At 35.4% G+C, this 24732-nt stretch overlaps 1 protein-coding gene across 1 annotated transcript; it reads left to right on the top strand.

Moving 5' to 3' along the window:
- The first annotated feature begins 742 nt into the window (after positions 1-742).
- LOC129749514 (acylphosphatase-2-like) lies at positions 743-24475 on the top strand. Its single transcript, XM_055744494.1, has 3 exons — positions 743-1244; positions 16884-17010; positions 23554-24475. The coding sequence occupies exons 1-3, from the start codon at positions 1175-1177 to the stop codon at positions 23666-23668; spliced, it is 312 nt and encodes a 103-aa protein (XP_055600469.1). The 5' UTR covers positions 743-1174; the 3' UTR covers positions 23669-24475.
- Positions 24476-24732: the final 257 nt, after the last annotated feature.

Below are 24732 nucleotides of genomic sequence, written 5' to 3'. Positions count from 1 at the left end.
AAAACCATGAATTTTAAAATTCGACCGCTGCACAGTGGAGATTTTTTTTTCAAGGTAAGGTTTAACGGCGGTAATTATGTTCGAGAGAATTTAGTTCAGCACTAATAGCTGAAACAAGTTTTTCCTCCATGTAAAGTTCCTAATGGTAACTTAAAAGGAATTTATGGTTCCTTTATTTATTTTTGAATAGTATAAAGCTGCAGCCAGTGGCCTTAAAATATTCCACCAACAACTGAATGTAAAACTTTTGAAAACAACATATTAATTAGATTAATCGTTAAGCAGGAGTTAAAAGATTGGGTAGACTTACCTAGTTTTAATGAATATTTAAGAGATAGATTAAAACTAGCTAGCAAAAGTAAAAAGGATATTTAACTTTGTTGAAACCAGTATGTGACACACTGTACCCTCCCTCGTTATAAACAACCACGCGACATGTTTAATGAACCACAAACTAAGAGATACATTTGTTTCTTCGTATATAGATCCCCCGAGTTCGATGGCAATTAAAAATAATTCACACAAATAAAACGTGCATGAACTGCCTGCAACAAACACTGTCGGCTAGTTTGGTATACCCATCGATCGGTACTTTCGAGAAGCCAAAACAAACCAGACACAAGTATGATAGCGTCATTAAATTGCTAGTGTTGTGTGGGTTTAAAGTCTGTTACTATCTCTCTATGCTAATTATTCGGTTAATCGATCATCGTCGAGCGTCTCCTAGGAGGAGGTTCACCATCGGAAAGTCGATCAAACAGATTGCGCATCCTCAGTATCTTCGGCTCGTTACTGAGGACCTCCCAAAAGAATCAGCAAATCCCGCGCAGCGCGACATCAGTTACATTTCGGCAGTTGTAAGTCTCGGATCACTCAAAACACAAAACGGTTCGAAAAACACTGGTGGATTGATTTGTATCGGGGCGGATAGAAAATATATAAAAAAAAACTCAAGTGCCAAGTGGTCTTTGAACAGAACTTTCGGTTTAAAGGTGATATTTTTAGCCGGTGGGTGCCAGCAATCTTGAACGAACGAGATAATAAGGACACATTGCCTAGCATTTCTTTGTAAGACAGTGGTGCCTTCAGTGAGCTGCTTCTAGAAGCTTCGTGATCTAGTATTAACGGTTTCGGAACTACCGGATAAGTTGTCCAGCAAGTACACATAATCATCATGGGTATTCAGGACGTCCAGGATCACGTGTTGGTGCAGTGCGACTTTGAAATCTTCGGCCAGGTGCAAGGTTTGTTTGGCAGTTTGATACCTTTACTTTTTCATTTACATATTTTCAATTTGAATCGAAAAAATAGTTATACCTCCCTAAGAAACATTATAAAAGCTTAACTAAGAACAGCTCTCAAACTTATTGGAAATTCAAGAAGTTTCTGACAGCTAAGTCGACTAAGTACCGGTTATACAATTGCGACGCAATGGCGCAGATTTAAAAATGAAAATATTTTTAATGTCCGATTGTTCCACTTTGAGAGTGTTTTCTCGTTGCCACTTTCCCGTGCCACTGGCTGACAGTACTGAACGCTAAAAGGCATATTATGGGTTTTCCAATCATCCGAGTGCTGCAGGACGCTCGCTTGAACAACACCCGCATATCGGCCGGACTACCAAGTTTTCAACGAGTTTATCCACACAGAAAAAAACGAAAAAAAATCTCGATGCTACTGAAATGGACGAGAAAAAAACCTGAACACCAAACAACATAACCGCAGGCAAAACGTTTGTTCCGAGCTGTATTGTAGAGTGCAAATTTAGCATCAGCTGAAGCACAATCACGCCTGAACGACGAACGATAAAAACAGACCGCGTTGAAGCAGATGATCGTCATATGTTTCACTGTTATCAAAAATGTCGATGGATGTAACACGGGAATGTTGTTTATTGCAACAATTTAATTTGATTTTACTGTTATTTATATTGAATCCTGATAAAAGACATCTAAAGTTTGTTCATTATTCTTTTTTATTTCTTAGATGTATGCGATTCTTAATTTGTTTCTGAAGCAAATTATTTACTTGGTTAATGTATCTAGATATGTTTACAAAATGTTTGCTAAACATAGAATAGTTTACAACAAACTTATCTATATATATAAAAATGAATGTTTGTCTGTCTGTCTGTTCCCTATAGACTCGGAAACTACTGAACCGATCAACGTCAAAACTGGCATCTAAGTGTTTTTGAGGCCGGGGATGGTTTCTGTAATAGTCAAAACTCCATCCGACTTAGGGGAGGAGGGGCTTCCCTACAAAATTTGTAGTTTTTCGAAACAAATTAAAGTCATGACATCCATTTTCTCGAGATTTTTTCTTCCTTTGGGCGGTTTGTTTTTCGTCTCTATGGTCGAGGCGTCGCGAGCCAGCGTCGCAAAAGGATAGTAGCATAGCATAGCAGGCATAGCATACTGATCAGTGGGAATATTTTGGCGCGTATTTCTCAACCAAGCATATTTTCAATGCAAGGGGTGGCGATATGAAGCCTTGATGTGATTTTTTTTCTACTTGATTCCTAGCTCATTTGTACAGCACATGGTTATGAATGACGCCTAGATGTGACCCAGATTGACATTTTGAAGATCGAATAAATCAATTTTTTTGCCAATTTAGTTCGTGTTAATGTTGGTAGCATTGGTTGTCTAAAAATATAAATGTAGTTCTGATTCTAATGAAATAATGGTAGGACACTTTGGGGACAATTGAAAAAAATAAATACAGAAAGTAAAGAATTTACATAGATAAAATCTATTAACCCATTTCGCCTACAAAGTTATTTTTCAATCATATTGATAACAGAAATATGAATAAGTTGTTTTCTATAGAGGTAGATCGGAAACATTTTGTTGAACATGTAAAAATGTACTTAACCCTCCAAAGCTGTTCGGGTCAATATGACCCGAAGCGCACATTTCAAACATCTTTATCATCACTTCAAAATACTGATGAACTGGTAATTTTGACTGACTAAGTATGTTCTATGAAAATAATGATCGAATTAACGGCAATAAATAAAAATTTGAGTTTTGAAAATCGGTTAAGTGGGAAATGAAGTACAGCTGAGCAAAGCCAAAACTGGATGTCGTTTTTTAAAGTAAGATTTTTTTTCTACCGGAAGATCTGTGATGGCGATCAAAACTTTCATTGGACCCCAACATATCTATACATCGTCGGATAGATGAATTTAAAGGACATACACCGTCTTAGCCGATTTAGGCTTTACAGACTGAATAAATGACGTGGACAACTTAAGATTAACATTTAACACCCAGTACCGAGATGGGAATCGAACCCATGCCATCAATGGATCAGCGATTACCGTCTTACCACGCTAACCACTCGACCACCGAGACGTACTTGAGAATTCTTGACGATTTCAAACATCAATAAAACACTTGAATACAGAAAAGCTGTCAGAAGTTATGAGTATTTTAAAAATAAAATTGATTTTTCGGACTTTTTACTTTCTGAACCAGTTTCTGATAACCTGGTAATACATTTCGACTTTATTTTGAAATGTTGAGTTATAAGAATAAATTACCTACACAATGAGTATAATATCATCAAAATCGGTTTACATTCCCAGCCAGGAGAACGAAATCAAGCTACAACTCAAATTTCTCCGAAACGGATATTTAGCGAACGGCTTCGGAAGGTTAACTGAAGTTTTATCAAGCGCCATTCAAATTTAAAGAAGATAAAAAAAGAGCCTCTTCTTTAAATTAGATAAGATAGAACTGACGTGTGCATAAGTGAAAGGTATCAGTGAAATAATTGACCAAAAGTGAGGGAATTCATTTTCCGAAAGGATTTTAATTCAAGGAACACTAGAGCATCTTCAAACGTACAACTTTACTCTGTTACAAAAAAAATTAAAAAATTATGTTTTCTTCTAGAAATTGTTACTTCGGTCTAGATACACAACTGAAACGAATATAGAAATGAAAATGGGAGCTTTTTGTTTTCAATAATTCTTTGGAAAAAAAACATTGTACTTTTCGTTAACATAAAAATTTCAGTACGTACTTAACATGAAAAGTGTTTTTGTGTTAAATGGCTGCCTAAATGAGACTTTTGATCCACTTCTTTTTTGAAAAGTGAGACATTAGAACTGATATTCAACTGGAAGCAAAATTTTTATGAGAAATTTTTAGTAAACTATTACAGTTTAAAAACAATATTCCCTCCTGACAACTTACACGGTGGGACAAGAGCAAACGTCGAACTTTTAAGAAATTCATCCTATGATTCAATATGTTGGAAAGACCAGAAGGGGTATTCCGAATGTTGAAACTGAAATGGATATTTAAAATTCTTAAATGTCTTTGGTAATGAAGGTAATTTGCTTTGAACAGCATTCGTTAAAAGTGGAGTAACAATCTATAAATTTATGATGCAGCAATACTGCAGATATAAATATCAATTAAACTTGAACAAAACAAACAAACAGAAATACGTATCAAATCCATTTTAAAGCCATTACTCTGACGCTTCTGAAAATAAGCTTTGCATTTTTACTAGCCCCAATATACGGGGAAATGTTAACTTAGAAATTTGTTTTTGCAAACATTTTTGAATATTTGACTTTCAAATAGAAAATAAAAAAACTCTGAGAATTTATTTCGTGTTGCAACTGATATTTTTTAAAAATATTTATATTTTTTGCTAAATTTATTAAAAACAGAAAATTTTCATACCATGACAAGAGCTGTTTGGGAAAATTTTAAGCTGTCTCATGTCCACGAGTTTAGCTTATGGCGAAACATTTTTTAACATAATTTTGGCGCAAAAAAGATAGATATTCTGAGATTGCTGGGCGAGGATGGTGAAAAACGCTGTTTGAAAGTGGTTATTTAAAATCCTTTTAATCGTTGTATTTCAAATTTGTATAGCTTATTTTTTCAACAACAAAAAATACACCATCTCAAGCAATTCAGAAGCTATAAGTGATCATAATTCAGGATATTAGGAATAAACTCAAAAAAACTGTCCCGATTCACGCTTTTGATCGATTTTCAAAATTCTATCTTCATAAAGTACAATATGCAATAAATTCCAACATGCGAATCTTTTTCTTTCAATTTTAAATTTATGTAAACTCGAGCCGGATAAATCAGCCTTCCTTCTTCAAGCAGTGTGGGACAAAATTGGAAAAGATGTGGGAAGCTCCAATGTAAGTTTAAGATAAAGAGCTTTTCAAAGAAGGAGCCATATTTTATAAGAGGTTTTTTTTTGCGTACGAATATTTGGCATAACTCAAAAATAGATGTGACAAATTTTTTTATGGAAGTTCCTAACTTCCCACTTTGGAAAAAAAAAAGGTTGAAAATCCATAAATTTAAGTCATTATGAACTTTAAAAACAGAGTACAAATTTCCGATCTTGAAAAACAAATTTAGAGATCAAGTTTCATTATATAATGTATACCATCTTTGAATTGCAATTCGGAACTCCAGCTGCCGCTCTCATTTCAAAGTTGTTGGTTCTGAATTATGATGAGGATACAAAAATCTAAATTTTAATAAATTTTTACAAATTTTATTTATTTTTGGAAGGTGTAGCAAAGCACACCGGGTCAGCTAGTCTAAGATAAGAAGATAATTGTCTGATATAATAGATCATTGAAGTGACGTATTATCAATTTTTCTAATGTAATTTTTTATCACGTTCGCCTGCAAGATCGTGATACATGTAGTATCAAAAATACGAACGTAACAAAATATAGGGAAGAATGTGGATACTTGATCCCCTTTTCTTATTTTCATCATATCTTTTTGGGAAAACTTTACAACTCGCCGTCTTCTGCATTTTCTGATAGCGTGTAATTCCAAGTTTATATGCTCCAAAAGTTGGAACGATACATGTACTCGTAGACAAACTAGAAGCATTTTCGTGTGACCAAAAAAATTGTGATATTTCTCAAGTTACAGGAGACTTGATCCTTTATCCAGGATGCCCTGACCCTAGGCGAAAATCTAGTGAAATCCGAAAATAAAAGGTCTGGTGAATATTTTTTGGCATATTTGTTCTCATTTCACAGTTTGTGAGTATCAGACAAAGAACATTCTAAAAATTCTAAAAACTACCCTAAAGTCATTGCATACTGTAAGGCGCAATTTTCAAATTCAGAAGAAGAATATATCTTTTTGGGCTCTAGGGATCAATTCTACCCATAACATACATTTTGTAAAACTTTTTTTTAGAAAAATTGAGATTTTACTATTGCATTGAAAATATGGCATTATGAAGTTCATATTATATTCTAACGATTGACAAAAATTGACAAAAGATTGATAAAAAAAGATCTTCAAATCACATTTTGTAAAATTTTACAAACAATGTTCAATAACCCGAAAATTAAATTTTTAAAATTTGTGAAGATAACAGCATTGTAGTTTTGTTCTGTTTGGTACATTCTTCTAGAACATTTGATATTTGTAAGACATTCCTGTTTCGAGATATAGCGAAGGGATCAAGTATCCGCAGGGATCAAGTATCCTCATTCTCCCCTACCTTTCTCTTAAAACAATTTTAATAATACCTATTAAGATCTCGGAATTAAAATACTTAAAAAATTATTTAAACGGAAACGTCTTGAACAGTGTGTTTGAAACTTTTTTCACACTTCGCCCCTTTCTCAATATTTTAGAGCTCACCGTTATGAGTATTTTCTAAATAAATTTGTATATTAATACAACAAAAATTGGTGAATATGGGCTCATTCACCGCCCCCTTGTAGTCTTCCAACGTCCCCCAGAGGACGGTAAGGACCACTTTGAAAATCACTTATCTAGATTCCGGTCAGCTTTATTTCAATCAACGATTTTGCCACGTCTATTCTAGTTCAGAAACGTAAAATGTATAAACATTCAGAAATTCTTAGGGTACTTTTTTAGAAATGAGAAACTTGATGATATTTCTTTAAGATTAGATTTCTAACGATAAAACTACCTGTCGTTTAGTAAAAAAATTCAATTGCACTTAAAAACAACCAAATATTCGGTTAAAAAATTGGTAAAACTAGGGGAAGTCCAGCAGCCAGAATGAGATCACCTTACTCTTGAGAGAGTTCGACAAGCCTGCTTTAGAATAAAGAAGCGAAATTTTTAAATTTGTTCGAATGTTTTCAACAGATGCAAAAATGTTTGTGGAATTGAAATTTGTATACTTGAAACTGATGGTTTTTTAGTTGGACATCCTAGTAATGAAATTATTACATGTATATAATTTTATGACAATCTGTAAAGTGGCATTCAAATAGCGTCCAGAAAAGTCCCATTAGAAGACCTCAAAATAGCTGGAAATAAAATATTTAACCCAATTTCATGTACAGTAAAATCGTTCGGGGAAAACTTGTTGATCTTAAATTTGAATAAAAGTAAACAGATTGATCCCATGAAAGAAGAAATGTTAGAGGTTAGTTAAGTATAATTCGAAGCTTTCGATCGGAGAAGTGGTAAAAAGGCGTTGTTCTTTCTGGGTCGTCAAAGACAAAAAACCAAGCAGACGAAAAGTTTCGCTCGGTGATGTTCCGATTAGATGAAATAAAAATATGAATTAAATAATAAAAAAAGAGATTCAAAGTTACAATCAGAGCCAAAGCTGAAATTGCACCAAATGTGTAATTAAACTGTATATCTTTGAAACACAAAAAAAAACGTTTTTATGAATATGATCCTCATCAGATAAAAAAAGTTGTTATTCTACATGTGACAAATGTTTCATTTGATGCCCTCAAAGTCAAAGAGGTATAAGTTCAAAAATGATCGATTGAAAAAAAATCAGAATAAAGATTAAATTAGTTATAATTGAAAAAAGTCAGATAAGGAATCCAAATGAATTTAGAGTATCTTAAACAAAGATCTTGAGTTCTTAAAATTCAGAAAAACCATGAAATAACTTCAGTAACTGAAGAAATAACACAAAATTTGAATATCTCAATGAATTGAATCTGGAAAAAGATAGAAATATTCAGGTTAAGAGAATCACTCATTGATATAAGCAACTCACCTATGAGATCGTTTTAATGATAATTTGAGAATGATCATTTGGAAAATGATATGCTGAATTTAGGATATTTACTTCAGTAGATGATAAAATTTTGGTTAAATCAGTTGAAAATGTTGCAATGCGAATTTCAAGTCTAAAACAAAAATAGGGATGGAAATTCAATAAAGAAATTCTGTGCTGTCGATTGGTCCAATTCAGTGTTCCGAATATCACTCAATTCTCATGAGAGACACTGAAACGTTTTCAACAGCGAAAGCAAAACCTAAATTGTCGGTTGGTTTATCTCCCAGTGGGGCAAAGATTGTGTTCGACAGCGCTGCTCCGAGAATCAAAGAAATAAAATTTGAAAGAGAGACGTTTCTTCTCCAGTTGGAATTCTCAACTGAGTGAGGAGCTACCTGATTTTCAGTTTCTTTTTTCAGTCAATAACTTTTCTTGCTCAATCACTCACTCACTCACTCGTTTACTGATCGATGATCGAATGCTGTCTGCCTGATACATCTTGCTTTGTTGTTGCTGTTGTTGGGGAGGATTAAAATAGTCATTCAAACACGCAGGCAGTACGTATGAACATATGTTTCTGCCGCTTTGCCAGAAAGTACGCAGGCAGTATGAACCGATGCAAAGCCGCATTGATTGAGTTTGAGTGAGTGAGTGAGTGGATTTTCGAATTGGATCTTGTATCAGTCAGTGTCTCAATCACTTCTGATACACCAGGTAGTGAGCTTGAGAGATCGACTTAGATGCGAGTCCGCTCTCGCTTTTGAATCTTGTTTACATTGACTTCGCATTGTCGCTCTGCCGATTCTCTAGGGAACAACAGGCAGCAGCAATCGGCTTTGAATGTTTCTTCCGAGTGATTTTCGGAAGACTGGTCCAATTTAAGCAAATACAGTTTTTTTTAAGACTTTTTTTCAAAAATAGAGAGGGAAAAGGGTTTAGAATTTATGAACCAACGGAAATTTCAATAATAATGATTGCAAAGTGAAAAGCTATAATAATACCCGGTATTAACCCGGATACGGGTAAAATTCTGAAATTTTTATCATAATGCTTCTCAATTCTCTCTTAACACTGTGAGCCACTTTTGGCGAAATTAGCTGCTATTTTAGTGCATTCCTTGGAAAGTAACGAAATAATAAACATTTGTTGTACAAGACGTGTGTATGTAATAAAAATGAGGAGAGATTTTTCTTTATGCTACCTGTTCTGTACAGAATATCCTGACTGACATGTTCAAAAAAAAAATAGGTGTTTTCCTCATAATCTTTAAATTTTTTCAAATTGTTTTTTTAATTAAATTTACATTATTTTTGGCCAGATTTTTGTTGAATATTTTGATATTCAATACCAAAATATTGATATTCTCATCCCGCAAAATGCGGGAAAACTCATTCACTGCTTACACTAGGTGGCCCCCTCAACTTATGTTAGAGAAAAATTGTTCTAGATATTATTCTACGGGGAGCCCTTTAGCTGTTATATTTCAAATTTTCATTTCGATTTTCTAGTTTTGATTTCTTTTCATAGATTTGTAAAAATTGAAGTGGTACGATTAAAGTAATGTTAAAACTTTTTTCCCTCGAGAGGCCCCTTGAGTCGAGTGGGGGCGAGGCAATTGCCCCCTCCCCGTTAATCCGGCCTTGCTGAAAGCTGAAAATCAGTAGGTAATTGGTGCACACAGACTGAGTTTAAAGACTCAATTGGTTGGTTTTTGAGTATTTTTCTCCTAAAATTTCATCTTTGCCAGATGAGTAAAAAATAATCAACATCATCGTTATCAGTAGTTCTGCGTTTTTTTATTAGCTTTAGCCAACTTGCTATTAGTGATTGATCTTGAAATTAGAAGCCTTTACGAAAAATCGAAAAAAAATGAAAAAATAACTCCAATACAACATATTTGATAATAGTATTGCACTTATACCTTTACAGCATATCACAATGAATGTATAATTTCTATAAAAATGACACCAATCTGAATGATTGTGGGATAGATGCATAAATACACGTGAAGTCAATTTTCGAACAAGCCACTGAAATAATCATTATTTTTATTTTAGTATTCACAAGTATTTTATTATAACTAACAATTTATCGAAGGAAAAATTCGAAAAATTGATTCAATTTGTAAAAGCTTTGCGGGCCGCACAACAGGTCTCGAGGTCAAAGATTGAAAAATGTCAATTTCTTATTTTTTTTTAACTTTCTGCATACAACCTTGAATAAAAAGCTTTTTATTAATTTTTCTCACCTTTTTTTAAATTTTAAACACCGAGCCACGGTTGCCGGTAAATGATTAATCAGTGAGCAATTTTCCTGTTATTCGGAAGATGATGGTCCCGAAAGGAATAAAAGCAATTTTAGTGTGTACATAACGATTGACGCTAAATACGGCCAAATATACAAAGAAAAATGCCTTTAAAAGTTACCACTTTCATTCCATTGCACTTCCATAAAAATGGTTGTAATCAAAATATTAAACAATATTCACATTATTTTTTTCTTCTTTTAGCACCATAATGTCCTTGATTTATCACGTCGAAGCAAATATAAAATCAATTGCTTGAATAAATTTTAAAAACAGTTTTTTGAGGGTTAAAAATCGAAAAATTTCATACCATTACAAGTTTTGTTTGGATTCACTAAAAATTGTGAGGTAACATGTCTACAAGTTAGAAATATGGCAGAGAATTCTTTCAACAGGAAAAAATGAAAACAATTAGTTCCAACTGCTTCGAACGGTGACACAAAGAAAACATTATTTGATCCATTAATCTTGGGGTTAATAGGGACATGCCCATAAAAGTTTTTAAAATACACAAAGATTGTGGGAAACAATGTGGAAATAAAGAAAATTAAAAAAAAAACCCTTTCCACTATTTTTTCTATGGCTAAGTTATGTTCATGACAATGAACTGCACCATCTAAAACGCATCGGGTGCTAAAAGAGCAGCATTTGACAGATATATTCCGGAAATAGTCCGGATTCACCCCATTTTACGGTATGTATCCTGTTTTGGTTGGATCTTAAAATGCGCTATTACACATAAGTTTTAATGGAGTAGTAAAGCGCCAACGAGTTCTTTTTTGTGCCGAAAGAGGACAATCTGCTAAACTTGTCAAAACTTTGATAAATTAAAAATCATTCAGTAATCTTGATGGTTAAGCTCCGAAAAATAGGAAACGTCCTCCTTTTAAAGTAGCCTTGATTTGGAAAACGAGAGGAAATTTTTTATTACAATTTAAAAAAAAAGAAATTCTTGTGAACAGAAGACATACAATGTAAAGTTAACCCTTATCCGCTCTTGAGTGTCAATATGACACTGTTGGAAATTTGGAGGCTTGGACTCTCAATGAATTCTTGAAATATGGAATTTTGCAACATTACTGTTTTTATGGATGCACCCTGAAAGCCCAGAAAAAAACTCCCTAATCAGACCTTGAGTGTCAATTTGGCACTCCTCGCTTAAAACAGCTTCTCTCTCTTGCTTCTCAACCGATTTTTACAAAATTTATAGTTTTTAAAACCTCGTAATGTAATCAAATATATTTATCAGACATTACTTTCCTATAACAGTTCAGTAAGTGTTACATCGACAGACCCCTTGTCAAACAGCAGCAAACTACATTATCGACGGAAGGAAGAGCACGAAGATAGAAAAGTAGTGAAAGTGAAAAAATAACGGTCAGTAAGCAGCGACAGGAAATCAGAAGGGAAGTTATTTTGAGCGGTGAAATTTGAATTTAAAAACAAAGTAAATCTGTATAGAAAGAATGATAAACTGATGAAATATGTTGATGTTGGTAGGACGAAAACTAGAATGTAAGTGAATCTTTATTTATAAAGAATGTAAATATTAACATCTATCATTCCTAAATATAACTTTAAAGCAACTTCCAAAGCAGAAAAACGAGTTTGACTAAAAGAATCGTTTGAGCCCACATCAACAGTAAGAAAAAAATCCGAAAAAATGCTTTGGAAAAAATACTATAGATCAGCTACGAAATGTTCGAAAATATTTCACTTAGTGTCCGAAATAGCTGAAGTTAGAAGCTATACGTTGCACACAACGATATTTTTTTTTTTTAAGATCTGTTGTTGGGAAAAAGAAATATATGTATATTGTTTTTAGTCAGGAGTGTCAAATTGACACTCCAGGGACTGTAACGAGTAAAAATTTCAAGAAAGGATGAGGGTAAAGTTTTTTTTTTTTTTATTTTTTTTTATTTCTGCTTTTTTCCTAAGGGAAAAGCCAGTTGAAGTTAAGTTAAATTGAAACCTATTCTTCAATTGGCATAAAAACCCTTCAAATCAGTTTTACAATCATTTTACAATGGTTTTTCAGTTATGCAGATACAATCCCAGTGAGTTGAACTCTTTTAAGGGATTGCTATTTCTAATTACATATAGCTATCAATTAACACTTCACATTAGTCATAATATTTATGGATGATTTTTTATGATTCACTATAAATGCTGTATGGTTCAGGTGCACGTTGATCTGGTGGGGATGGCGGTTGGCGGTGGAGGGTGGCGGCGAGGTGTGGCGGTGGCTAGGGGAGGCGGAAGAAAGAGAAAAAGAAATTCTATGTAAGATAGGAGTTAATCTTTCTTTTGAAGTTCAGCTTTATGTTTTTTTTGAAGTTGTCGATGGTACGACAATTGAGGCACAGTGTGGGCAGGTGGTTGTACAGTTTTGCTCCGATTAACGATAATTTTCGGCGTCCGAATTCGTTGTTTGTTCGCGATAGAATGAAAGTAACGGCTCTTCTTGATGATCTTTCGTTCAATGAAGTCTGCAGAGTTGAGTTGCGGTGCTGGCTGGGCTCAGTAACCATTTTTCTCACGTGTACTAGCATCTGGAACTCGTACAACGCTCTTATGGGTAGAAAAGAATCAGCTTCGTCAGCGTAAAGAAGGCGTGTTGGATACAGGTATGGTTTGCGTAATACGGCTTTAATACAGCGATTCTGGATAACTTGAAGTTCACGTAGAGTTGATTTACTGGCAGCTCCCCAACAGGAAACAAGATAGCTCAGTCTTGAGTGTACCATAGCAAAATATATTTTCTTTAGACAAGAAACAGGGACGAAAGCAGAAATTTTTCTTAGCAATCCACAGAACGTACTAAGCTTCTTTTTTAAAGATGTTATATGGGCAGACCAAGACATCGTGGAGTCTAGAACCAATCCAAGGAATGGATATTCCTTAACTTCCTCAATGATTTGGCCTTCAACTTGTAATGGATCGTGAGCTGGCGATGCATATCTTGGTGATCGAATGAACATATGTTTCGTTTTGGAGAGATTCAGGGAGAGAAGGTTGGAGGCGAAATATTGTTTTAGCAGCGAAATATCGTGCTCCATATTTACGCGTATCACATTACAATTTCCACAGCGGTAGAAGAGTGAGGTATCGTCAGCAAATAATCGAAGCTTCCCGTGGAGTTGCAATTTGGCAAGATCATTGATGAACAATAAGAAAAGTATAGGACCTAGGTTGCTACCTTGGGGCACTCCTGTAGCAATATGCCCAAGGGAACTACACGTACCGTCAATAGTTGTATATTGCATTCGGTTGGATAAATAACTTGATATTAATTCATTGGCGATTCCTCTTATACCCAGGTACTCTAATTTTTGTACAAGTATACCATGATCAATGGAATCGAACGCTTTTTTCAAGTCGATGAAGAGTGCGCCAACAAGTTCCTTTTTGTCCAAAGAGTCATATATATCCTGAATCAACTCAATAGATGCCGTTTGAGTACTGGAACCTTGCCGGAATCCGTATTGGCAAGAATAGATTAGGTCGTATCTTTTTGTGAACGCATCGATCCGATTAACTATCAGTTTTTCGAGTATTTTATCTAGTACAGATAAACAGGAAATCGGCCTGTAGTTGTTTACATCAGTGGGACTGCCTGATTTAAAAACCGGAACAACACGAGCAGTCTTCAGACATTGCGGGTAAACTCCTGTACATATAATTTCGTTGAAGATATCACAAATGAACGGTGCAAAAAATTGGTACTCTTGCTTGATGAAAGCGGCTGAAATGTTGTCAGGACCTGTTGCTTTTTTGCTGTTTAGATCTTTGATCAGCAAAATTATTTCAGAATATGTGGCTGGCTGCAGAAAAATGCTACGTTGATTTGGAGTGATCGTACCGAATTTACGAAAATCTCGATCACTATTTATAGATGCAGTTAGATCAGGACCAACGTTACAAAAGAAGTTGTTGAATATTTCGCAAATTTGAGGAGCGTCGGTGTGAGTAATTCCATCTACTATAAGTTTTGAAGGTTTCTCGTGGCGTTGATTACGGCCCAGTACTTTGTTTATATTCAACCAAGTCTTGCGTGGGGAACAATCCAGAAGTAGTTTTTCATAATATTCGCGCTTACATTGTGTTTTTTTCTGTAGCAGTTGTTTTGAAACACTGGAATATTCATGTCACCAAAGATTGCGATATCATCTTCGGTTTTTAGTCCAGATAAGATCGATTCCAATTCTGACAAAAATCTTCTGGCTTCAAATGACGGAGGTCTATAAATTGCATGTAAATTCAATGGTTTCGCGTTCGTCTTTAGCTGCCAATGTATGTGATGAAAACCGTCCAAAACTCGATTTTGAACAACAGATGCATCAAGATCATCATGAATGAAAACTGCAAGACCACCATGAGATTCATTTCGACATGAAAAATAACTTCGATAACCATCAATGTTGTACAGGCAGGTTCTTTCGGCTCTGATCCACGTTTCTGATAGAACTACGATATCAATTCTCCGCGCATACCTTTTAAGCAAATCTTTAATACAATCGAATTTGGTAAGATCATTCATGCCTCTTATGTTTAATTGAAGGAATTGCAGACCCATTTCAGTATCAATATTTATTTTATTATTAATCCAATCTTCAGTACAGTGATGTTGAAAGTTTTTTGTGAGAGTGTTGAAAATAAATTTACAATCAAATTATTCGAAAAAAAATAAAAAAAAAACACCATCTTCTTAACGCTTCGCTGCTGGAAATCCATGGGGAGTTGATGGTGAACCTGAAGAGCCACTCGAGATGTCCAGTTGCCTTTTGTTAGAAGGACGGTCCAGCTTCGATAGATCATTTTGGCATCGCACGACTTCAATTTTTGCTCCATCAGTTTTTTTCGCAAGGATGACACCATTTCTGCCAGGCCAGATGTATTTGAAATCGGCTTCGGCTTGCTTTTCACGGGCTGTCTTGAGTAGGTTGATTCCATACGACGTAAGGTCGTCGCGTAGGATGATTTTTCTGGCAATCGTCGATTCAAAGCCTATAGCTGATAACAATAGTTGGCCGTGTGCTTTTTTTCTCTCGAATAGGTCCTCTTTGAACTTTTCGCTAGCAAAAACAACTTTGATGGGAATGGTTTTGTTTTTTCCTTTGTCGGTGTCCTTAGTAACCAGGCGCTTACAATCCAAAATAGCATTAGGTGGAAGAGCATAACCAACAGTCCTAGCAATCAGTTCAACTATTTGGTTGAGATTCTCGCTCGCTTTCATTGGTACACCCAAAATAACTGCATTCGCTGATAAGGCTAGACGATTAATACGATCCACTTCTAGTTCCAGATTTGAAACTGTTTCTTCCACCTTACGCTGATCACTTTGAAGAACAACAACATCTTTCTTCAGTTTGTTTTGGTTTATTTTCAGCTCCTGTAGCTCAGACAAGATTCCATCCAGTTTGGTAGAAACAAAATCCTGGGACTTTTCAATTTCCTTGACCGTGTTTCGCACTTCTGAAAGTTCGGATTTTGTTTCACGAATCTCGGTCAGCACAGTACGTAGCTCCTTCAGTACAAGGGACTCCTCGGCACTGCTTTTTGTCGTAGTAGCTGCATGCAAGTTTCGGCAATCCAAAGAGCAGTAAAACGGCTGTTTCCGAAATTTACGGATGGCTTCCCCTGCCAGATTTCGACACTTGAAATGCTCCGACTTGAAACAGTACAAGCATTCGATAACTTTAGTAGGATCCTTCTCCGGCTTCGAACAAATTGCGCACAAAATATCTTCCACTTCAGACATAATTATCTGCTCAGTAAACACAATCTTCACTGGATGTAAGCTTACTTCACGTCTTTGATGCAGATTCGACTGCAGCTTCGATAGACTGTTGAACAATAGCGCGAACGTAAAAGAAATAGAAGAAACGATAGCACCGACCTGCAATTTCCTGGTTTGGTATGACCTTAGTGAACGTTCCGATGAATATGATAACACCCGCTCCGAGGCTCCGTGTTCCGATATTTCTTGCCGGCTATGTTCGATAATGTATTTTTGTAGTTTTCCTTCTTTTTTCGATGATTTTTATAACACCAATTTTTGAACTTGTTGATAGCCAAAAGTGTTGCCAAATATTTGTTATAACCACTGACCACACTGACATGACACTTAGAACAAAAATTCAACCATTTTCTGTCTAATTTTTTGTTGTCAGATTTTGCAGGTTCGCAATACCGACGGCAGGTGGCGAACCTGACAAATTTGACAAAAAATGCCCTGTAGGAAAAATGGTCCTATTTAGCCCGATTTTATCGTAGAAATTGCGTGTTTTTGTTTTAAAGTTGGGTGGCATTCCCTAACTGGGATAGCATTTCTTCAAATCGATCGATGCGCACTCTGGAATCGACATTGCGTACTGTTGGAAAAATTATCCAGAAAACGAAATCGAGTGTTCAGTCAGTATGGTCAGTGTTATAACCGATAGTGCTTTCTTTCCGTTTTCCAAATAAAACTTGAAAATTTTCTTAATGCAGATGTGTCTATTAAGTCACATCATGAATCCAAATGCGTTATTGATTTTTTTTTTTCGATATATTTCAGGATGCGGTTTCACAAAACACTGCAGAGACAACAGCTTAGCACTCGGGCTGAAAGGATGGGTGAAAAACTCCAAACAAGGAACCATCATGGGCAAAATGCAAGGCGCCAAGGCAGATGTACAAAAAATGTAAGTACCTACAGCCAGACATATTTTTTAATGCAAATTTGCTGGCAGCTATACATATATCACGAAAAAGACCAAGAACGCTGCTCATCCATCACTCCAATTTCCGTCAGTTGCATGAACGGTCATTCAGAAAATTCTCACCCAAACGGATACCATCCTTGAAATTAGGTTAAGGTTAATCGTAAAATTAATTATCTAATCGTACCGTAGCGACGAGAAATCTCGGGAACAAAATCACAAACACACAGACGAGTTCACTAGACTCGAGTGCCTATTACGTTGAGAAGGCAGTAAGTAGGTACATTGCTGCGCGTTGTTTTGTAGATTTTCAAAATATTTTCGGCGCCTGCTCGCATAATTTAAGCGGAAAAGATGGTGCCCGCTAAAAATAAAATAGTCGCGCATTTTCTTCGCTGATTGCATCGAGAAAAGTCCTATCGCCCATCAGTCACTGACATCGTTGAAGTGATAGCGCCCGTAGAGGCACGTCTTACAATTTTTAAGACGTCAGAGTAACTGACGATACAATAGGAAACAAACAAACGAAACTACGATAATCACTTATTAAATTTTGAAAAAGGTTCTTATAGTAATAAGTAGGCACTTAAATATCTAGACAACACTTTAAAAATGTAGTCTTGAGTCCTTGAAAATGATGAACGGTTGAACAAATTTAACAAATAAAGAAATCACAAAAACCATCAGATAACCAAAATATGTTGTAAGTTATGCATTCCTAGGAAGAGACAAAATAACTAGAATGAGACATTTTGTTCAAGGTTCCCCCTTGCAAAGACCCACGAATCAGTACGGTGTGTGATCTTGATAATGACAATAAAAAGAGCTTGAAGTGCGAAAATGAGAGAAGAATGTGTCCAATTTGTATTTATATCCCTCGAACGCTGTTCGGATGATGGTATCGAGGTCAGCAGCAGCAAATTTGCCGTTGCCGGTTGTCGTTGTCAGCAGCCAGCGGATTGTTCGGGAATTAGAGTAAAAATCACATTAAATTCTATTATGTCTAAACTGATCAACACACACTGTAGAATCGTTTGCTGGTGGCAATTGTTGAATTATCTGGAAGATGAATCTGAAATTTTAATCCTAATGGCAACATCTATTGCGGAGTTATTCGTGTACGGAAGACGATCCATCTGAGGCTTAAACTTCCTCTGATGTTATTTAACAGTAGGGGATTTTTTTTTATTATCTGACAATTTGCGCCGGGGGTCTTCAGATTTTCCCCAAAATTGAAAATTTGGTTCATTTTTGCCACTTAAAATCACATGTATTTTTTTAGATTTCTAACATTTTTATTTTTTGAGTTAGCTTCGGTTTGAGTTTTTTGTAAATAAAAAATAACCATTTTTCAAAGCTACATAACTCTGTTATTTCTCAACGGAAATTATAAAATAGCACATCAAAATGCATTGAAATTTTATCAGCTTTCCAAATAAAATAGTTGAAAAAAACTAAATAATGACCTTCAACATGAAAAGTTGTAAATAAACTTTAAATGGCGTCTAAAAGTACCGTCTGCACCACCGAATATTTTGCAAAAAATACCATTGTATAGCTCAATTTATGATGCAATTTTCATCTGAAGACACCAAAGTGGGCCATTAACACCTTGAAGAGTTATGAAAGAAATAATGACAACTAATCTCTTTTTTTGCATCGAAAACAAACAATGCTCGAACAACTGCTCTAACATAAGGGGATAGCAAGCACTTCTAGCAACATGGAAACAAAAGAACTTATCAAAGCAGGTAAAAAACACTTTTTACACCAACTGCAGCTTCAACCAATAGTGCAGGGGTGTCAAGTAGCATAGCAAAGTAAAAATAGTAACGCGGGGTAATACCACAATAGATCAACTTAATGGTCGCAGTGGACTCTCTCCCCAACAGGAAAAAAAAAAAAGTCGCAAAAATGAACCAAATTTTCAATTTTGGAGAAAATCTGAAGACCCCCGGCGCAAACCCGTCAGATAATAAAAAAAAATCCCCAGTACACACATAATTCTGTCTTTACTACAATCATGAGTAATCAATATCATAGTGTAATTGGCATAAGAAAAGAACGCGAGTAGGCATGATTCGATTTGCGACCGTAGCAAAAGCAAAAGGATTATTTCAATCCACCGGCACCGGCAAACATCCACCGACCAAGCAGGGGGCTGCAATGGTAGGGGAGAGGCGGTCTATATGCGCATATTAAGGAAAGCACTCATTTTCTCCCATATTCCAATAGATAGGAATCTGAAAACTATATGCACATGAACGGACATCTGTTTTCTATACGTAAGAGCAATTTTTCTGTTAAAATCTCTTACAGTTTTTGTGAAAATAATTTTATAATAAAAGAAGTCAAAATAGCCGATTTCCGAAACCGGCGGGCTAAATGCGCATATATATGTTTTTAGCTATATTTCATTAACACTTGCAATATTTTGATATTATTTAATTGAAAATGGTAGAAACAGATGTTAAGCATACGTCAAGGCTGAAATTTTGATGAAATTTTTTACATCACTAGTTCTTTTGCATGAAACATAGTTAAGTATGCCATATGGCCATATTTTATGGTAATATTTTGTTCATATTGTATTTTTATCGGATCAGTATGAAGTTCTTCTTTTTTCGCTGTAAGATCGTGATTCCAGCGTAGATTTAATGTTTAAATGATAGAAAGTAAAAAATTTATAAGAATAATCAATTTTTCTTGATATAGGCATTTAACCTGCCTTGATATGGGCATTCTCTTCTCTTATTCCAATATCTTATCATTTACAACTTTGCCAAAAGCTTCAATTTGTTGAATTTCCGATTTCCAGATGAATAAGAAAGAAAAACCATTAAAATTTTTGTTCACAGAATCTGTACGCACAATAATTAAAGTTCAATATATTATAACAAAACTGACAAAAATCTTGTTTGAATTTTTAAATTTTTTCGACTTTATATAACAATTTGATTTTTTCATGCCATGTATTAGAAGCGTCTTACCCTCAAACTGCACTGATTAGATATGATGAATCTCTAGCCATGTCGTCAATCGGCTGTATGCGATTGATATTACCCAACATGCGCATTTAGGAACACTTCCCCCTATAGGATTTGTCTATGTATCGTGTGACCAACATCTATTTGCTAAGTGTTACTGAATCTTGTTTTGAAGTTATTTTTTCCTTAGATTTAAGCTATTTTTGCCTTGAGAGCATTGGAGATGAAAGCTCAAATCTGAGAAAAAAGCTTAAATCTGAGAAAAAAAAGCCTTAATCTGACAAAAAAGCTTAAATCTGAGTTATGTGCTCGACCCAGGTTGAGTAGAATTGTATGGGCCTGCGGCCAAGCTGCCCGGCTTTAGCAGCTGTGCGTGTGTACGTAAGGCAGGCACAGGCCCATGCAATTCTACTCGACCTGCGTGGAGCACATCTATAAGATCTAAGCTATTTTTTCTCAGATTTAAGCTTTTTCATTTCTCAGATTTGAGCTTTCATCTCCAAAGCTCTCAAGGCAAAAAAAAAAGATTAAATCTGAGGAAAAATAGCTTAAAAACGGGATTCACTAACACTTAGCAAATAGATGTTGGTTACACGATACATAGACGAATCCTACATCATTGCAACCCCCTGGGCAGGCAGTAGAAAAGCAAAACACAGTCTTGTTTCCAATTCCCGAAGAATGAATTACATCCAAATGTTAAAATCCTAAGGACCAAATAAATTTAAAAAAAATCCAATTCCCATTCAATGGGAATCCATTCCTTTTCCCGATTCTTTTACAACACAAAGGACTACCTTGAAAAGAGACCAAACGCCAGGAAGCCACCGCTGTGCGTTTTTTGGTGATTGATCAGTGGCAGAAAGCCTATGTCAAATATCGCACGTCCTCCACAAGTACACTGGTTAAGATGTCAGACGATATAAAAATGATGTTGTGAGTTCGATTCTCACTCCCTACAGCACTTTATTTTTTTTTATTTTCTTGTTTCTGGGATGAATTATCCAACAGGATGAAAATCCCATAAAATGATTTTCTTGTTTCGCTTGAATGTAGTAGTCATGCATCATACGGAGCTCGAGTCCGTATGCCAGTAGTGCTTTATCAATCATATCATCTTTGGCACAGTACACCTCTTCTAAGGTTGTACCTTATCGGTCAATAAGCATAAATTTGATATATGTATAAGTTATAAGTGAGAAGGTGATTTGTGAGGGTTATGAGAAATTCTCAAACATTGAGAAAGCTTGATTTGTAAAAACATAGAAAGTCTGCATATAGTTAATCATTGTTGTTCAGATTTTTGGAAGTTTTACATAAGTATTGACAATTTTATGCGTTATAAAGGGTGATACGGTCAAAATATGGTCAATATCAACTTGACGTATTTCTTTAAATTTTGCATTTAAAAAACCTGAACACCCCTCATTTTGAAGGTGTGTGTGTGTGTAGAATGTTGCTCCTATCTTGATTTTGGAATTCACTCTTCAGTTGTCAAAATGCCGTCCAAGGAAGAAGAGTAGCGCGTCGCGAAAATCCGAGCTTATCGCACGCAAAGCTGGCAAAATCGCTATAAGTGCCAAATCAACCGTTACAAATGTAATTAAAGTGTTTGGGGAACGTTTGTCGACAGCCAGGAAGTCTGGATCGGGGGGAAATCGAAAACCGGAAGCCGCTGAGACGACAAAGAGAATTGCGGTAGTTTCAAGCGAAACCCTAACCTCTCTCTCCGAGATGCCGCAAATAATCTGGGTGTATCGTCTACAACCGTGCATCGAGCCAAAAAACGAGCCGGACGACTTACAAGAAGGTAGTGACTCCAAATCGCGATGATAAACAAAATAAGACGGCCAAAGCGCGATCCCGGAGGCTATACACGACGATGCTGACGAAGTTTGACTGCGTGGTAATGGACGACGAAACCTACGTCAAAGCAAGCCGACTACAAGCAGCTTCCGGGACAGGAGTTTTATACGGCAAAAGGAAGGGGAAAGGTAGCAGATATTTTCAAGCACATGAAACTGTCAAAGTTCGCGAAGAAATATCTGGTTTGGCAAGCCATCTGTACCTGTGGCTTGAAAAGCATAATTTTCATAGCTTCCGGGGCTGTCATTGTCAAGAAATTTACGTGAAAGAGTGTTTGAATAAACGTCTGCTGCCTTTCCTGAAGAAACACGGTTGTTCCGTACTGTTTTGGCCGGATTTGGTATCTTGCCATTACGTTAAAAAGGTCATGGAGTGGTACACCGCCAACAACGTGCAGGTGGTTCCCAAGGACAAGAACCCTCCTAACATGCAAGAGCTCCGCTCAATTGAGAAATACTGGGCTATTGTCAAGCGGAACCTAAAGAAGACCAAAAAAACTGCTAAGGACAAGCAGTAGTTCAAGGCAAACTGGCTTTCTGCGGCGAAGAAGGTGGACAAGGTGGCTGTACAAAATCTGATGGCAGGGGTTAAGCGCAATTCGGATTTGGAAAAGCGGAAGCCTAACTGAATATTTTTCCTGAATTTTATACTAATTAAACTTGAAAAAGAAATTTAATTTGATTTTTTAAATAAACGATTTCACCGATTTACACGCGTTTTCCCTTGACCAAATTTTGACCGTATCACCCTTTAAGTGAGAAGGCGGACTGTGAAAGTTCTGAGAAATTCTCAAGCTGTGAGAAAAGCTTGATTTGTAAAAACATTGAAAGTCTGCATAAAGTTGATCATTGTTGTTCAGATTTCTGGAAGGTTGGAAATTAAAAAAACTCTTATTTATAGTAATTTATTTCTATTTTTTTTTTCTTTCAAACGACTAAAATAAAATAAAATAATATGAATTCGCTTGATATTAAAAAAAAAAATAGATAAAAAAACCTTATTTAAAATAGGCAAAATAAAAGTGATGTTATGAAAAGTAATCACAAAATCGAAAGAATACCCAATTTATTCGTAAAAAAATATCTCTCGGTGCTTCCATGTTTGAAGGCCTACAATAAACCCTATAATATACCATTTAGTGTTAGTGTAGTCAATAGTATGTATGTAACTTGCTGTTTCGGGGTTTTTGGAGAAGCATTGAGTTGATCAATTAAATGATAGACAAAATGACGAGTACAACCTGTAACATTTTACATAGAAACTGATTGTGCCTCATGATTACTGCATACAATATGGCAATGACCCCACATTTTGACCTTCTTAGGGCATATTTATCGAGCTGAGCAAAATTGAAATTACAAAATATGTAAACAAGTATCCCTGATTGAGATATCAATTTTTTTGGGAATTCATTATTTAATCTAAAAGGCACTCAGAAAAAAAGAGTTTTATTAAATTATTAAATTATAGAATAGAGCTTGGTCCATGGAATTAATTTCGCTTAAGAATCAGCTGTCAAAAATACAGGAGTCCCATAGATAACGACAAATTTTAATATCATTATGATAGATAGTTACTATCTCAAGCTTTTAAAACATATCGCCGCACTTTTAAACACACTGAACCTACAAAAATGTCTTAATTATATTTCCGTTCTTCCTTTCCTTTACAGGGTTGATTGGCTATCGAAAACCGGATCTCCAGGCTGCAAGATCGATAAGGCAGAATTCACAAACTGGGGCACATTGTCGCGGTTTGCGTTCACAGATTTCGCGATTCGGTTCTAGACTATAGGAAAATATATATTTTAAGGGTCCATTCTCACCACCTCTGCACCCCACCCAGAACCAATCCCATCTATTTATTTTATTCGATGAACGCAGATTTATGTATGTTGTTACCTTTTTCGGTAATGATAATAAATCGTGCACGTGTGTTATAGCCACAATCAACGGCATTACAACATCTACTATGAGTTTTGTTGTGACTAATTAATTTAGAAGAAAATGATGATTGATCATTTAAAAAAAAATTTCTTAGCTGAACTCTTATTTTATTTTGGAAAAAATATTTTTTAATTCTTTAAACGATCTGTGTAAGATTCTGGCAGCGATTAACAAAAGAGAAAACAAGTTTTTGTTCGCAAACTTATTGTAAACTCTATTTGTGTTTTATAATTTTGTGTTATACAGAATAACTGCAAACAATAACTCTCAACTGTTGTTTTATTAAACTTTGTCAGAATCAAAGGTTGAAATTTATGTAAAAAAAATGTATAAAATTCATCCAATCCGTCAGCGCTTTCATATTCTGTTGTATATTTACATATATTGCAAACTGGAATAGATTTATTTATGCTGAAGAAGACTTAGGAAAAGAAACGACGGAAGTCATCCGACTCGAAGACAGGTATCTATCAAATCTTGAAAACCACGAAGAATTCAACATTTATATTTCTATTTTCGCTTCAATCCAATCAGATGAGATCAGGGGCATCAATGTTTAGGTTTTAGGTTTAATTATTTAATTTGTAAGCAGATGAAATTCACCATATATAATTGATGAATAAAGTATAAACTATAACTTACCAACAATGTGTTTGATTGAGTATCTCGATGACCTTGATCTTCAAATTACAACTTATCACAAATCCAACAGGTGGCCGTCACTAGTTAACAACCGAGCTAGCAAAGTTTATTGAACCGCAATCACGAACTCATGAACGAAGCCTTGGTAGAATAAAGAAGGTACTTTATTCAAAATTAACGCACTTTCACAACCGTTTGAATCGAATTTTAGCGAAAACTTGCGCAATATTTGACCTGAACGAAACCAAATAAACCGGAAAACT

Source organism: Uranotaenia lowii, chromosome 2 (genome assembly GCF_029784155.1).
Source record: "Uranotaenia lowii strain MFRU-FL chromosome 2, ASM2978415v1, whole genome shotgun sequence".
Lineage (NCBI taxonomy): Eukaryota > Metazoa > Arthropoda > Insecta > Diptera > Culicidae > Uranotaenia > Uranotaenia lowii.
This window is presented reverse-complemented; position numbering and strand designations above follow the sequence as displayed.